This window comes from Triturus cristatus, chromosome 4_1 (genome assembly GCF_964204655.1).
Source record: "Triturus cristatus chromosome 4_1, aTriCri1.1, whole genome shotgun sequence".
Taxonomy (NCBI): Eukaryota; Metazoa; Chordata; class Amphibia; order Caudata; family Salamandridae; genus Triturus; species Triturus cristatus.
This window is the reverse complement of record NC_140585.1, coordinates 19,317,249-19,332,402: the sequence shown is the minus strand read 5'-3', so window position 1 is coordinate 19,332,402 and position 15,154 is coordinate 19,317,249. Positions and strand designations below refer to the sequence as shown.

General features: G+C 43.9%; 1 protein-coding gene across 1 annotated transcript; it reads right to left on the bottom strand.

Moving 5' to 3' along the window:
* Positions 1-11,854: 11,854 nt before the first annotated feature.
* Positions 11,855-12,838, bottom strand: LOC146839330 (olfactory receptor 6Q1-like). Its single transcript, XM_085650780.1, has one exon. It carries the CDS (start codon positions 12,836-12,838, stop codon positions 11,855-11,857), a length of 984 nt encoding a protein of 327 aa, XP_085506906.1.
* Positions 12,839-15,154: the final 2,316 nt, after the last annotated feature.

The following is a 15,154-nucleotide window of genomic DNA, read 5'->3' as shown; positions in this document are numbered from 1 at the left end:
TATGGCCATCCCTGGCAAATGATCCACAGGATGTGTGGCCCTTACCCGCCCTCAAGATATCGTGAACAAATTTGCTTCATTCTATACATCTCTTTACACCCCGGGGGAACAGACTGAGGAAGATAAATTGACCTCCTTCCTAACAAGGACAAGGGCAGGGAGCTACTGGACGGGGAATTCAGCAGAGAGGAGATTGTGCTGGCAATACCTAAACTACCCTACCATAAACCCCCCAGAGAAGACAGTTTCCCAGCAGAGTTTTATAGATGGGCAGGGGAATGAGGTAGCTGACATGCTACAGACTGCAATCCAGGAGGCGGGACGAATGTCCTCTCTGTGCCCCCTCTCTAATAGGGTTGGGATCGCCGGCCTGCCCAAACCCAGAAAGGGCCCATGCTGTGTGGTAGCTACGGCCCCATCTTCTTACTGAACTGTGACATCAACATCTTGGTCGTTGTCCTGGCTTCCGGCCTATGTAAAGTTCTCCCCTCCTTGGTGCATCAAGAACAAGTAGGCTTTGTACCTGGCCATTCCTCCAGGAACCACCTACATACCTTAGCCCACACATTCTGGTCAGCTAAAGATCTCAGGCTTACGCGTTGGCAATTTCACTTGACGCAGAATGGGTGTTCGATCGCATCGAATGGAATTATCTTTTTGAGGTAATGGAGCGCTATGGCATGGGCGATCAATTAATCTCTACGGTACGATTCCTATACGATAATCCTACTGTGCAGGTCAACTGTGGGGGCTTCATATCAGACCCCTGATGTGTAGAGGGACGCCTCAGGGCTGCCACCTTTCCCCGCTCCTCTTCCTCTTGGTCATGGAACCTTTGGCATCCACCATACAGAACTCAGCCAACATCACGGGCATACGATAACCGACCGGTGACTCCAAACTTTATTTCTACGCAAACGATGTTCTGCTTACTCTCCCAGACCTGCACAGCTTCTTGCCATACTTGCTTAAAATCATTGATGACTCCTCATCCTTTTCAGGTTACAAAATAAATTGGCCGGCACGACAAAGGCAGCCATACATGGGTATCCTTTCCGTTGGCAACCCTCCCATCTTAAGTACCTTGGAATCCTGGTGAATAGAGGTTGGTCCCAGACAATATGATCCTACTGATTTCCCAGATGAAGCAGGATTTTGAAAAATGGTCCACGCTAGGGCTCTCTATGTGGGGCAGAGTGCAAGCTGTGCGAATGGTAACCCTCCCACACTTTGTTTATAATATTGGAATGCTTCCTCTCCAGGTACCTCTCACCTCACTTCACCTCATTGATTCCAGAATGAGATCCTTTGTATGGGGCTCTTCGAAGCCTCGCCTAGCTGCGTCAAAACTGAAGGCCTGTCACACCAGGAATGAGTCTCTCATCTATAGATTACCATGCCCTTGCCCTCCAGCTCTCTCAGCTGATATACATGTTGCCAGGAGTCCAGGACCCATACCAGCCGCAATGGGTGCAAGTCGAACAACATCTACTATCCTCAGACATAGGCCTCTCTGCTTTATACGGAACAGGGACATGCCAACAGGACCCCAACCACTTGGTACTATTTGCTATGCGCATGGCCTGGCAACACGCACACCGCTTGCTAGCATTGATCCCACAACTATATGAGAAATCCCCCCAATGGGGGAATGCTGGCATATGCATTAATGGCAGAGAATATTCTGGCCCTGATGGAAGGAAGCGAGGAAGCGGGTATACACACTCTTAATCAGCTCCTCCATAACGGATATCTCAAACCATTTCCACAGATGAGGGAGGAGTTTGGCCTCCCTGTATCACAATCATGGTGACACATACAATTATAGCACTGTTTGAGGAAATGCCTAGGTCCGAGCCCATGGCCTTTGTTAACCTCACCAGTGGTGAAATATCTTTACACATGGGGTGACCACAAAGGGGTGATGTCTGGACTATATGGTGTACTCTCCTCTAAACCCCTATTGTTAGCTCTCTATGGCAGATGGCAAACTCAGCTATCAGTTACCTATGAGGAGGAAGAGTGTGCGGGTGCCCTAGAAGCAGAGAGGCACGGCTGAAGTTCTACCTTTTTAAGACCCTACACAAATGGCACTAGACACCAATGAAACTGAACACAGTGGGCCTACTTCAACATGCAGACTGCTGGAGATGCACAAACACATGCTTTGACACAACACATATCATCTGTGAATGCCATTCATACAACCCTTCTGGTCCTCTGTAGGCCAGGTCCTGAGTGCCTCTATGCCCCTGTACCTACAGCTTACCCCCTCTGCTATTCTTCCACATGACTTAAGGCATTTACCAGAGTTGTCAAAACCGCAACGCTGTCTCTTTCACATGACAATGGCCACAGCTAAAATATGTATCCTACAGCAGTGGCGGTCACAAATGCCACCCTCACAGGAGACCTGGTTGGTGGCTATGATCCACACTGCCTCACATGGACAAGTCATCTATAATCTACAAGAACAATCTGATCAGTTTCTACAGACATGAGCACCCTTCTTGCACACAGAGGAAGTTGGAGGGGGAGAACATACAGCAGAGGACACGGACCCCCTACTCACACCCGCCTCCCCCCTTGCTTTCGCCCGGTCTATAGTGTACCTTTTCCTCTACCTTCTAAGGTGACCGCCCCCTCTCTATGACCCCCTCTAACCCCGCCGATTCCCTTCTGCTAGCCCCGCCCACTCCCTATCCCGCTTCCCTCCCCCCTCAAACAAATACGCAGTTCTGTAAAGCTTTAGTAATCTGACCCTCTCATTCAACCTAAGGTCTGCAAACAAGACCACTGACTCCACCGAGTAGTTTTGCACACCCTGTCCCTCCTCTATACCCACCTCCCCTCTCTGTAGGGTGCACCCACCTTGTCAGCACCATACACCCTCATCGCACTTAATAAACTTTGCAGGACAATATGCTACCTATTATCAGCAACAGCTCCATTTCACCTATACACCCTACTCATTCACCCTTTCATTCATGTGAATACAGTCAGCCCAAGAATCCCAGCACCACCCCCGTTCCCCTGCTAAGCTATACACAAGGCTACCCTCTCGAGTGCACACCCCTCCTCACATCCCCCCGAGATAGCAGACAGGTCCCGCTTAGTATTTCCGCTGGGATGATCAAAGGAGAGCAGACCCGCCTTTAGAGGTACGGACACTGGATATCAGGCAGCCTATCACCTGCAAAGGGATATGGAGATACCCGGACCACACAACTTTACATCCATGGTTGTCAACGTTGTCCGGGATAATATGCAGATGGGCACAGCCATAGAGGGCAGCTCGCCCAACCCCCTCATGCTCGTGCCCTCCCATCTAAGGAAGGTATATTTCCCCCAGTCCCCCCTCCTGCCTCTAAACCCCTCCCTCTCCCTTTTATCTTTTATCCTGTTATTATTATACGCTATCATTAATGTCATAATTGTATGTTGCCACTGTACACGCTAATAGGATGATGTAACTCTAGGTTGTATACCATCATTGTTCATTATTAAAAACACAAAAACATGCATTGTTTAAAATTGAGAAGGATTAATAGTGGGGAATGTGTCAAGAATTATTGTGCCCGCTTCATTTGAGTGTAACTTTTGTTTGAGATATGTTGAATGTATGTTTTACAAGCAGAAGAAGTGTCTAAGTAATTATGTAGGCATGGCATTCGCAAAACGTTTTGTGCTTTGAAAAATTTCAAAATATTGTTTTCCATTTTAGAAACGTATAAATCCATGTGCACGCTCAGTAATGAAACAATGTATGTTTCTGGAGGGCCATGTATGCAATTATATATCAAGTGTGATACCTAGATTTAACTCACACATAGCTCAGAAGAAAAGCATGTATACAGTAAAACATGTAGGCTTGATACTGACAGAAGGAGAAAAACAATGATTCAGAGATATAGTAACAACTGTTATGCATCTAGAACCAATGAAGGTACTTTCTCAGTCAGTCAGGCAGTATTCAGGCACTCATGGAATCACCCATCCACCACTCAGGCAGCCATCAAATCAGTGAATCTCTATCCGTGGAGCTATTCAATTATCCAGAAACTATACATGTACTCTTGAAATCAGACAGGCAGATATTATGTGGTCAGTGCATACACATTCATCTAATCACCTTGCTTACTAACTATTGACTTATGCAATTAACAATGATATTCTCTACGTAATTACTTGAGTGCATGAGTAGAGCCTCACTGTTTCATCAGTGTAAGTGGGTGATTTTAGATGGCTGCATAGATGCTGTGCAAATGTTATGATTGCATAGCTACAGTCTTGTAAATTAAGTGAGAAATTTTAAAAAGTGTAGAAGAAGAGGAGATGCACTGAAACTAACATGATGAGTTGAGAGAGCAGGTGATAAGGCATTTGCTTTGAAGAGAAGCTTTTCATTTTGGTTCTAAACAGATATAATAGTGTTGTGCATGAAGAGACAAAACCACAAGAAAAGATTAGTGAATAGAAGTAACTGTTGCACAGTTTTTAGTGGCGAATGGATATGTACTTCTAGTACAGAGGCTTTCTTTAATGAAGAAAGCTATCTTCAGGAGAAAATATTAGCTCATGGTTTTGATTAAAGAGGACGATGTTATGAAATGAAGGTTGGTAGTCTTATAGCAAAAGAGATGATGGTACCTGGAAATGTAGAAGAAGTTATTGTAGAAAAGCTACAAGGAAGGCATAGTAAGGGTACTATATACAAATGGAATTGTAGTAGTGTTTCTAGTATTAGACAGAAATCCATTGATATATTAAGAAAGTCCCTACCTATCTTCCCAAAGCGAAGTTTAAAACTCAATATAAGTTATACCACTCTACAATGCAAACTTTAGGTACAAGGCTGTTTTATATTGAAAATCCTGCTTTATGTTTAAATAGAGCACGTTTGCACGGCACTGTGGCAGATGTAGAAAAGGATTGAGGTGATGTGCAGTTTTGTTTCTTTGGTCCTGAGACGGAATTCTAGGGAAAATGAAGAGTTGTTAAATGGAGGAGTTGTAGAACAAGACACATTTTACAGTTGATAGTTTTAAGAAGAGATTACAAAATGTAACACAGTGTTGGCTAAAAAGCCAGAGTATGTTTGTAAATGTTGTCGATGCACTTACTGGAAGATTTAAACACAGACTGTCGACTTATATTTAAAAAGTCAAAAAGTAAATAATGATAATTGGCAAACATCACCTGTGTATTTATTTGTAGACGGATGGTTTAACTCGTCTATACGGCAAGGTATTTGTAAGTAGTGTTTCAAAGAATTAGGAGATAATAAAATGAACAACACATAGATACTAGATGCCCATTTGGTAAGAAATAAAATGCTTGCTAATGTAGGAAAACTATGAACGTCCCAAAAAAAAACACTTCTACATTTATCATTCTTTGCAGCATTGTCTAGGGTCATTATGGACCGCTCTCCAACACTCACTACAACTCCACAATCCATGCAGTGTGATGCCGTAGGGGAAAACTGTGGAGCCAAACCTTGAGCTTGAGATTGGACTTTTGAATGGACTGTCTGCTTCGGTGCTGTTGTGCAGCTATTGAAATCGAAGGTCCCTCAGCTTTGCATTGCCTTCTTGCTGCTCACTAGGAACTCATCTTATGAAATGTGCTAAAAATATAAAGGGGGTAAAAAATCACCATGTATGATTATTGGAAGTATTGCTGCAACACACGGCTTACCAGCTGTTAAAACAACATTACAGTCCATGCGATACGTGGCCATTCTTGAAACCTCTGGAGCCATATTTGTTGTAGGAGTCTGTACCTCTGAAGGGACTTTCAGGCCGGTAATTGTTTCTGCTGCCACCGATGTAGATGGTCCTCCAGCTTCCTTCTGCTTGACTGGCAGTTGGAGACGTTTTCTTTGATACGTTTTAAGAAGATATAACATGAACGTGGTCCCAAATGAGTAAAAAAGAAAGCTTCCAGTCAAAATCTACCACCTGCTCAGATTAAAATTCTGCAAAAGAAGATTCAAGAAGGAGGAGTTGGCGTAAATGTCCTATTCATTTTAATGTTTAGAATATTATCCAGTGGTATTCCTTACTTTCACGGTCATTTGAGGTTTTGAGATTGTGAATTGCACTAGTTTGGCAACATTTTTTAATTCCCTAGGAGTTTAGGTGACAATGGGTAGTTTGATGGGTGTTTGGTAGTTATGTTCTATTTGTGAGTTCAGATGTTGAGTTATTTTTTGAAACTGTTCTTTTTTATAGATGTGTTGTCAAAGTAAAGTTAAACCAATATGTTACTAAACAGCTAGACTCAACCTTTCTGTAAAATGTATCTATCTATCTGTTTTTCACTTTGTCATTTGTATTCGTGACTATTGATGTCATTCCATCCTCTGGTGTTGCTGTGAAGAAGGAAAATGCATTTTTGGTTTAGTCATTTCGACAAATGAATACAAAGGGAAAAGTTAAATTAGTATCTTACTAAATAGTTACACTGAAACCTTATGTAAAATTTGTCTGCATATGTGTTTTACACTTTGTTATAAACACCAGGTATTTGCAGTCATTTCTTGGCAATGGCCCTGATAGAATCATAAAGGCACTGCCTGTGCAGTAATCAAGGCCGCCTTTTCTCCATCGCTCTGTAAACGTGCCACCTCCTGGCAGAGTACTATTTGGGGGATGAAGACTCCTTGGATATTGAGGGTATTTGGGGGCCAAGTATCCCTGTTGTTACCTCTAGCAAGTCCCACAGTAAGTTTGCTAAGAGGTCTTTGGGGGCCACATGGCCTTTCTTCACCACTCTGCAAACAGGACTCTTGGCACAATACTGGTTGGGAAATAATAGATGTCTTGGATGTGAAAGGACCTTGTGGACCAGGAAGCCCTCCTGGTACTATCTATAAGTCATACTCAGCGGGATATCCGAGAGCTGGTCAGAGGCCCCGTTCCCTTTCCACATCATCCTGCAAAGACCATTGCTACTTAAAAAAACATGGAAAGTCACTAAAAAAATCAAAGGTTACAGGCAATGTTCCCTCTAATTCTTTCCACCTTTGTGCGGAAATTCAAGATATCGGTGCGCTGTAACCAAGGCCATGTGCAGCAAGCAACTGATCATGCATTTGAGTGCTTTGCTCAGAAATGTAAATCTGTGGCGATCACTACTCCACATCTTTGGTTACAACGAGTGCAAAGCAGGTGCATTACACACACATTTAGTGCTATTTTATAAGATCTTGAGACAGTTTTGCAATGTAGATACACACCTTCGTGACATGAATTGCTTACTCCTGTAGCACCTACAGTCCAGGTTAAGAAAAGATCAGGACACAGAAGGTGCCACCATTACAAGTACTTACTGAACAGCAGGGCTGATGCAAGCAGTCAGAAGAAAGAGGCAGTTATTATTAAGCTTTAACTGTGATCCGGGTTGGACCAAGTGAAATATGCTAAAAATTTTCCCAGTGTAATTCACCGACACTGGAACACATAGATGAGGGATCACAGAATGTCTGCTTTCGGTCCTGAGCAGGAATCTGCAGGCAGTAAATGGGCTTTCTTATTTACAATTTAAGCTAGCCCAAAACAAAATCTTCATTTAAAGGGCCAACAACCCAATACCTCGATTCCAATACAATGGAGGCTAAGCATAGCACACAAGTATCACTTAACAAGTAAAGTACTTAAAAGAAATATTTCAGGCAGGTTTTTGACTTTGTTTACCCTTCCTATATAAGCTACATACATGGGGCCCGATTCACAGAATTAACTTAAGACAAAATCCTAAACTTACTACTTTTGGTATTCACAGAATGCACTTACTACTTTTGGTATTCACAGAATGCACTTACTACTTTTGGTATTCACAGAATGGATTTACGACTACTAACTTTACGTCCGCACTCGGGCCCGGAGGCGGAACTTCCGGCCCGGAGGCGGAGCTTCCGGCCCGGAGGTGGAGCTTCCGGCCTGGAGGTGGAGCTTCCGGCCCAGAGGTGGGGATTCCGACCAGTGGCGGAGATTTAGCCATGGCCAAAATCTCCACCTTCGAGCCGGAAGCTCCGCCTCCGGCCCGGAAGCCCCGCCTCTGGCCCGGAAGCTCCGCCTCCAGCCTGGAAGCTCCGCCTATGGGCTGGAATTTCCGGCCCGAGTGCGGACGTAAAGTTAGTAGTCGTAAATCCATTCTGTGAATACCAAAAGTAGTAAGTGCATTCTGTGAATACCAAAAGTAGTACGTTTAGGATTTTGTCTTAAGTTAATTCTGTGAATCGGGCCCATGTACTCTAAGGAGGTAGGCATTAGTTAAGAGTGCATATCGGGGATAAACAAAAAGTATGGATTTAAAATGTAATGGTGCTGGGGCTGTCTGTATTTATAAAAATGTATTACTACACATAGGAATCCTTTTTAATAGCAGTATACGATAAACTGAGAAAGAAAACAATAAGGTTCTAAACCCATGCCTTGCAGTTTGCAAGAGGCTTGTTGATACTGGCTCATAGCTCACTGTGCTACATTAGGATTGCAATTTATCTACCGAAAATAATAAAGTATATGTTTCAAAATTAGTTACCCACTGACCTATCCACAAAACCATGAAAATATGTGATTGGCATGGTACACGATGTGCTTTACTGGAGATGCATTAACCCTCTATGCAGCATAATGAGTCTAAGGTGGAACTAGATAAAACACAGACCTCTCCAGCAACTGCATTAACCAGCAGAGTTATCTGACCATTACTATTATCCCCTAAGATTTCCTGGGCACACAAAGATCTCTGCAGAGGGTGTCTTAACCCCATAACATATTTGTCACATTTGTCCTGGTTGACAAGTTCTTTGCTGTAGAGTTTTTAAAAAGTATAATTTGACAGCCAGACTCTGAATTGCATGACTCCCTGACTGCACCAACTTTCTGTTGTGACCAATTTATGACTTTTCACATTAATGAGGTCTTTATAGTGGTTTCACTGTGAATTGGCAAAAAAGTGCATGTGATTCTAACATCAGCACCCACTGGATAAAAGCCCAACAGAGCCATTCATTCCCCTAACTGCCCAGATTCTAACAGCATGGTATGTAGAGGGCTGCACTCTTATGTGTACGAGCTGACCATTACAAATATTTGAAATGTAAATCATGCAACAAAAATCATGTTAGAATATAAGGTTGCATTCAATATTCGAAAAAGTGTATTTCTTTACTATGTGTGTGTTTAGCTTTAATACTTCTAAATATTTGGAAAGTATTTATTAAAAGTGAGTGGTTTTAAAAATGAACTGAGAAACAGTCTCTCACTTAGCAGGGGCAGCTACACTTTGGTGCATGAATTGCAGGCAAGTTCAACTACAATAAATATATATATCCTATGTACAAAACCTTCATTCCTGCATTGTGCCCCCAAATGTTGCCAGTATTTTCAGTTTTATATGGCATAAACATGGCCAAAGGGCACTGGAGCACTTTGTATGAGTACCAGTTGCATTACACAAAGACTCATTATCAAGATTTATGTTTAAGTTTGGGGAGATTAAGTGATTTGCCCTTGAGTCAGTATGTTGAAAATGGACAGCTTTGAAACATTTTCCCTGGGAGTTTACACTGCCTCTCTTCTTCCTGAGTCTCAATCAGAGAGCAGGGAAAGCTGTGTGTGCAGAGTTTGGGTTAGATATACTATAATACAATTCTTTCAATAGGATCAGCCAACCCTGGGCTTACACTTCTGAATGCCCTCAAATTAAGGTGTGATCACAGCCTCTCACCCAGAGCCATAATATTAAATGCAGACTCGAATCACTGTATATTGTGACACCATTTCAAAAGCTTTTCTGGTGGCCGAACAAATGAATATTATATTTCTGCTTGCTTGTATTGGAACCCGGCTCCTCTGTTCGGCAGCCATGCCATTGCCCCACACCGCCTCTACAATACATTACAGGCTCCTGAAAATAACAGAGCAAGCAGCAAGTTTACAAGCTTTGAGATCTATTACCTGCAGCATACCCACCAACACGGATGCAGCATCTCACATCCAATCGTTAGAATTTGAATTTAACGCCCCTGATGAAGGGCAAGCCCGAAATGCATTGGGCAGAAATATGTGAACAATAACAAGTTTTCAAGGATTATATACTATGAATGCAATAGTATGGAACTGAATTCAAAATAAATGAAGAAGCAAATGAAACCTTAAACTACAGAGTTCTCACACATTTATTGAAATTTTATAAAAGGAGTGCCGATTGGGGACGTTACTCCCACAGGAGATATCGCTTGCCTTTTCCTTACCCTCACGCTCAGGAGGGTACACCAATTAGGCACCCAGAAACAGGAGTCACCTTTTGATTACTTGATCACACTAGGTGTGCGGCCGTCCACATTCCAATTGGACTTCACAGCTTCCTGCATATCTGTCATTGGCAACTGTGAGCATTATGCTATAGCCTTATAAACTGTTGTTGCAGGCTATGTAAGCCATTAAAAGCCCACTCCAGCGTAATAGGCCCAAGCTGAAGGGAAGGACCTATAACAAGGGAGTGGGACTTTAACGGATGCCATATCCTAGAATGGCAGGCTGTAGTTACTTAGAACAATACTGTTCCATGACGGTAGAATGTTCTAATTAAAACAACAAGAGTCACCGGTTTTACAACCACTTTGCGCCTCTGAAAGCTCAGTTCCTTTAAAGGGTCCTACTGCATGTACTTGACAGCTACTAGTGTGTGCACAGAGCAGGAGCTGTCAAAGGAGGCTGAGGTCAGCATTTGATTATTCCTCTGTTCTGCCGAACTCTTTCTCATTTGGCAGATCAGAGGGAGACCCAGAAGCTGAGGTGAAACCCTCATCCCTCTGAGAGGCAGGTGAGAGGGAGAATCAAAGCCTGAGGTGAAACCCTCATCCCTCTGAGAGGCAGGTGAGAGGGAGACCCAGAAGCTGAGGTGAAACCCTCATCCCTCTGAGAGGCAGGTGAGAGGGAGAATCAAAGCCTGAGGTGAAACCCTCATCCCTCTGAGAGGCAGGTGAGAGGGAGAATCAAAGCCTGAGGTGAAACCCTCATCCCTCTGAGAGGCAGGTGAGAGGGAGACCCAGAAGCTGAGGTGAAACCCTCATCCCTCTGAGAGGCAGGTGAGAGGGAGAATCAAAGCCTGAGGTGAAACCCTCATCCCTCTGAGAGGCAGGTGAGAGGGAGAATCAAAGCCTGAGGTGAAACCCTCATCCCTCTGAGAGGCAGGTGAGAGGGAGACCCAGAAGCTGAGGTGAAACCCTCATCCCTCTGAGAGGCAGGTGAGAGGGAGAATCAAAGCCTGAGGTGAAACCCTCATCCCTCTGAGAGGCAGGTGAGAGGGAGAATCAAAGCCTGAGGTGAAACCCTCATCCCTCTGAGAGGCAGGTGAGAGGGAGAACCAGAGGCTGTAGATGGGACATTGGAAAGTTGACAGCAGAGGGCCTGTACCCATGCTTATGGGCTGCTGCTGCTCAATTATCTTCAATGAAACTCTAAATATTAAAGGCAATCAGCAAGTTGGAGACAGCACGCATTTTCTGGGTTACTGCATCAGCCTGATGGCAGCCCAACTGTGGCTTCCAGTTTTGGTGCCTCTCATGTTGGTCACTACTACCTGGTCATTCTTCCCCTTCATAGCGACACAATGGATGCTATCACTGTCCTCCTTGACTTTCAGCACCTGGCCATTCTGCCAAAGGTCCTAATCAGGTTCCAGAATCGGTTGCAGGTTAACTTACTGCATTGGTTACTACATACCCTGTCAAGAATGAAGAGTGAGGCATCCAGAACATGGGAATTGTTGTATTGGGTGTGGGGCGGGGGATATTGCTTGTTTAATTCTATAACTAAACTCCAACTCTTGCTGTTATTTAGGAATGATGTTGTGTTGTTACTTTCCAGCTAGAAGTAAGGAGTAATGAAAATCTTGATCTTCTAAGAAATACTCTGTAGAGCGCCTGCTTTACCTCCTTGTTTCGCAAACTGTATATCATGGGGTTAAAGAAGGGAATGACCACAGAGTAAAAGACTGACACCACCTTGTTCATGTCTTGGGAAGATAGATTGGTAACCCTAATGTACATGAAGACCATTGTCCCATAAAAGATGAAGACCACAGTCAGATGGGAGGTGCACGTTGAGAAGGCCTTCAATCGTCCAGTTGTAGAAGGAATCGCCAAGATGGTGGTAATGATGTGCCCATACGACAACGCAATCACCAGCAGGGAGCTGAGGAGCACCACCATGGACACCAAGAAGTCTGCAAGCTGTTTGACATGGGTGTCGCTACATGATAGTCTCAGAAGCGGCGAGGCATCACAGAAAAAGTGGTTGATGATGTTGGGGCCACAAAATGTCTGTAGGCACAGCAATAGAATGGGCAAGACAGGAGTGAAGAAGCCAGTTAACCAGCAGCATGCTGCCAGCCGTGCACACACGCTTCTGGTCATGATGGCTTGGTAGCGCAGCGCGTTACAGATGGCCGCGTAGCGATCAAAGGCCATGGCTGCCAATAGAAAGCACTCTGTTGCTCCTAAGAATGTAAAGATGTACAACTGTGAGATGCAGGCTGTGTAGGAAATGTTCTTCCTTCCAGAGAGCATGTTCACCAACAGGTTTGGCAGTGTCACAGATATGTACCCTATTTCTATGATGGACAGGTTAACCAGGAAGACATACATTGGTTTGTGAAGGCGGAAGTCCCAACATACAAGAAAGACAATGATGACGTTCTCTGTGACCGTCAAAATATAGATGAGTAGGAAAACCAGGAAGAGAAAGATCTCGCAACCCCAGCTGGTGGGAAAACCAACAAGGATAAATTCTGTCACTGTGGTTTGATTGGCTGTACTCATCCGTGGTGGCGAATCCATCTGCAGGGTTTTAGATGAGCACTGAGTCAGAGAAGTGAGCACTGGGGACACAAAGACCTGGTTTAGATACAGACACATGGACATTTTTGCTGGAAAGTAATTTGATAATAGTCTAGTTTTAGGGTCCAATGTTCAATTAAAAGTTAAAAGGTGGCATGGGTTTATTCTCTCTACTTAGGACGATACCCAAACGGTGGTTTATCTATCACCATGGTGGCATGATGATTGAACTGCAACATCTGGCAATAGCACCTGGCGATATCTTTGCCCAGAAATAAAACACATTTAGCAAATTGGAAACTGAGACTTTTTTTTACAAAATCTTACAAAAGAGTTGAGAACGCTAGGTGAGTAGGATTACCTATCAATTGCGTCATTTTGTGTTTGGCGGGAAATTAAACTCTTTCAATTCATTGAGGAAAAGCTGTCAAGAACAATACTTAAGAGTACATCTAGGAAGCAAATTTGTCAGAAAATACAAACAATATTTACATAAAATCAAAAATATGGCTTTAGGACAATTGTTGAATTTTAGAATCATAAACATGTTTACCTGTAAGGGAGAAGAAGGGGAAAAAAAGTAGAGCTGCCATAACTACCAGACACATCTTCGGAGTAAATAAAAATAAAACATTAAAATATACAGATAGTGAAATGGTGTAAATATTTTAAGTAAAATATCATATATTTTGGGATGACGACAAATACCATTACACCATATTATCATGAATGTTTAGCAATACTGGGAATCAGATCTTTAGCACTTTCTTCAGCACAAGATTTTTAAAAACTATCAAAGATGACAACATTTGGGATCTTTCGATGGACATCAGAAAGAAGGAACAATTCATCCATTAATTAATTTTAGTTTATGAATGACACCTGCCACATATTATGAGGTGATAAACTTTACCAAAAAGGTTTCCAAGAGTTAACCACATTAGCAAAGAAAATATGTAATAGTAGAACAACATTAGTCTGAAACATAGCAGTAATCTCTTAACAAAACTTATTCTTAAAAATAACTGCTAAACCTGCAAGTATCATGGGCTCAGTTCCCAGTGCTATTGTTGACAGTAAAGAGATGATTACGCTTGGCAGCGGTTCCATTTATGCTTACTAAGAAGACACGCTCTAAAAAGCCCGCTATGTGATCCAAATATGTCTCAGGCGTCTCAGTCTCTACCCAGCCCGGAGAATGACTATCACAGTTCAATGACGCAAGAAATAAGAGATGAGAGTAGGATCTTCGGGCAGTGACCTCTTCGAGCCCCAGCAGTGAAGAGTGAGATCCTGAGACAGTCACCTCTACAATCACTGGCAGTGAAGAGTGAGATCCTGAGGCAATCACCTCTATGATCACTGGCAGTGGAGAGTGAGATCCTGAGGCAGTCACCTCTTCGATCACTGGCAGTGGAGAGTGAGATCCTGAGGCAGTCACCTCTACAATCACTGGCAGTGGAGAGTGAGATCCTAAGGCAGTCACCTCTTCTATCACTGGCAGTGAAGAGTGCGATCCTGAGGCAGTCACCTCAATGATCACTGGCAGTGGAGAGTGAGATCCTGAGGCAGTCACCTCTTCGATCACTGGCAGTGGAGAGTGAGATCCTGAGACAGTCACCTCTATGATCACCGGCAGTGGAGAGTGAGATCCTGAGGCAGTCACCTCTATGAGCACCGGCAGTGCAGAGTGAGATCCTGAGACAGTCACCTCTACAATCACTGGCAGTGGAGAGTGAGATCCTGAGGCAGTCACCTCTATGATCACTGGCAGTGGAGAGTGAGATCCTGATGCAGTCACCTCTATGATCACTGGCAGTGGAGAGTGAGATCATGAGACAGTCACCTCTAAAATCACTGGCAGTGGAGAGTGAGATCCTGAGGCAGTCACCTCTATGATCACTGGCAGTGGATCCTGAGGCAGTCACCTCTATGATCACTGGCAGTGGAGAGTGAGATCCTGAGGCAGTCACCTCTATGATCACTGGCAGTGGACAGTGAGATCCTAAGGCAGTCATCTCTACAAGCACTGGCAATGCAGAGTGAGTGGCAGAGTGGCAGTCATCTCTACAAGCACCGTCAGTGCAGAGTGAGATCCTGAGACAGTCACCTCAATGGGTGGTGACAGTGGCAAGTGAGATCCTGAGGCAGTATACTCTACGAGCGCTGACAGTGGAGAGTGAGATCCTGAGACAGTCACCTCTACAAGCACTGACCGTGGAGAGTGAGATCCTGAGGCAATCACCTCTGAGAGCACCCGCAGTGGAGACGGAGATCCTAAGGCAGTCACCTCTACAA

Excerpts from the sequence above, each read along its gene's own strand:
- LOC146839330 (XM_085650780.1), bottom strand. The coding sequence starts at position 12,838 with ATGAGTACAGCCAATCAAACCACAGTGACAGAATTTATCCTTGTTGGT.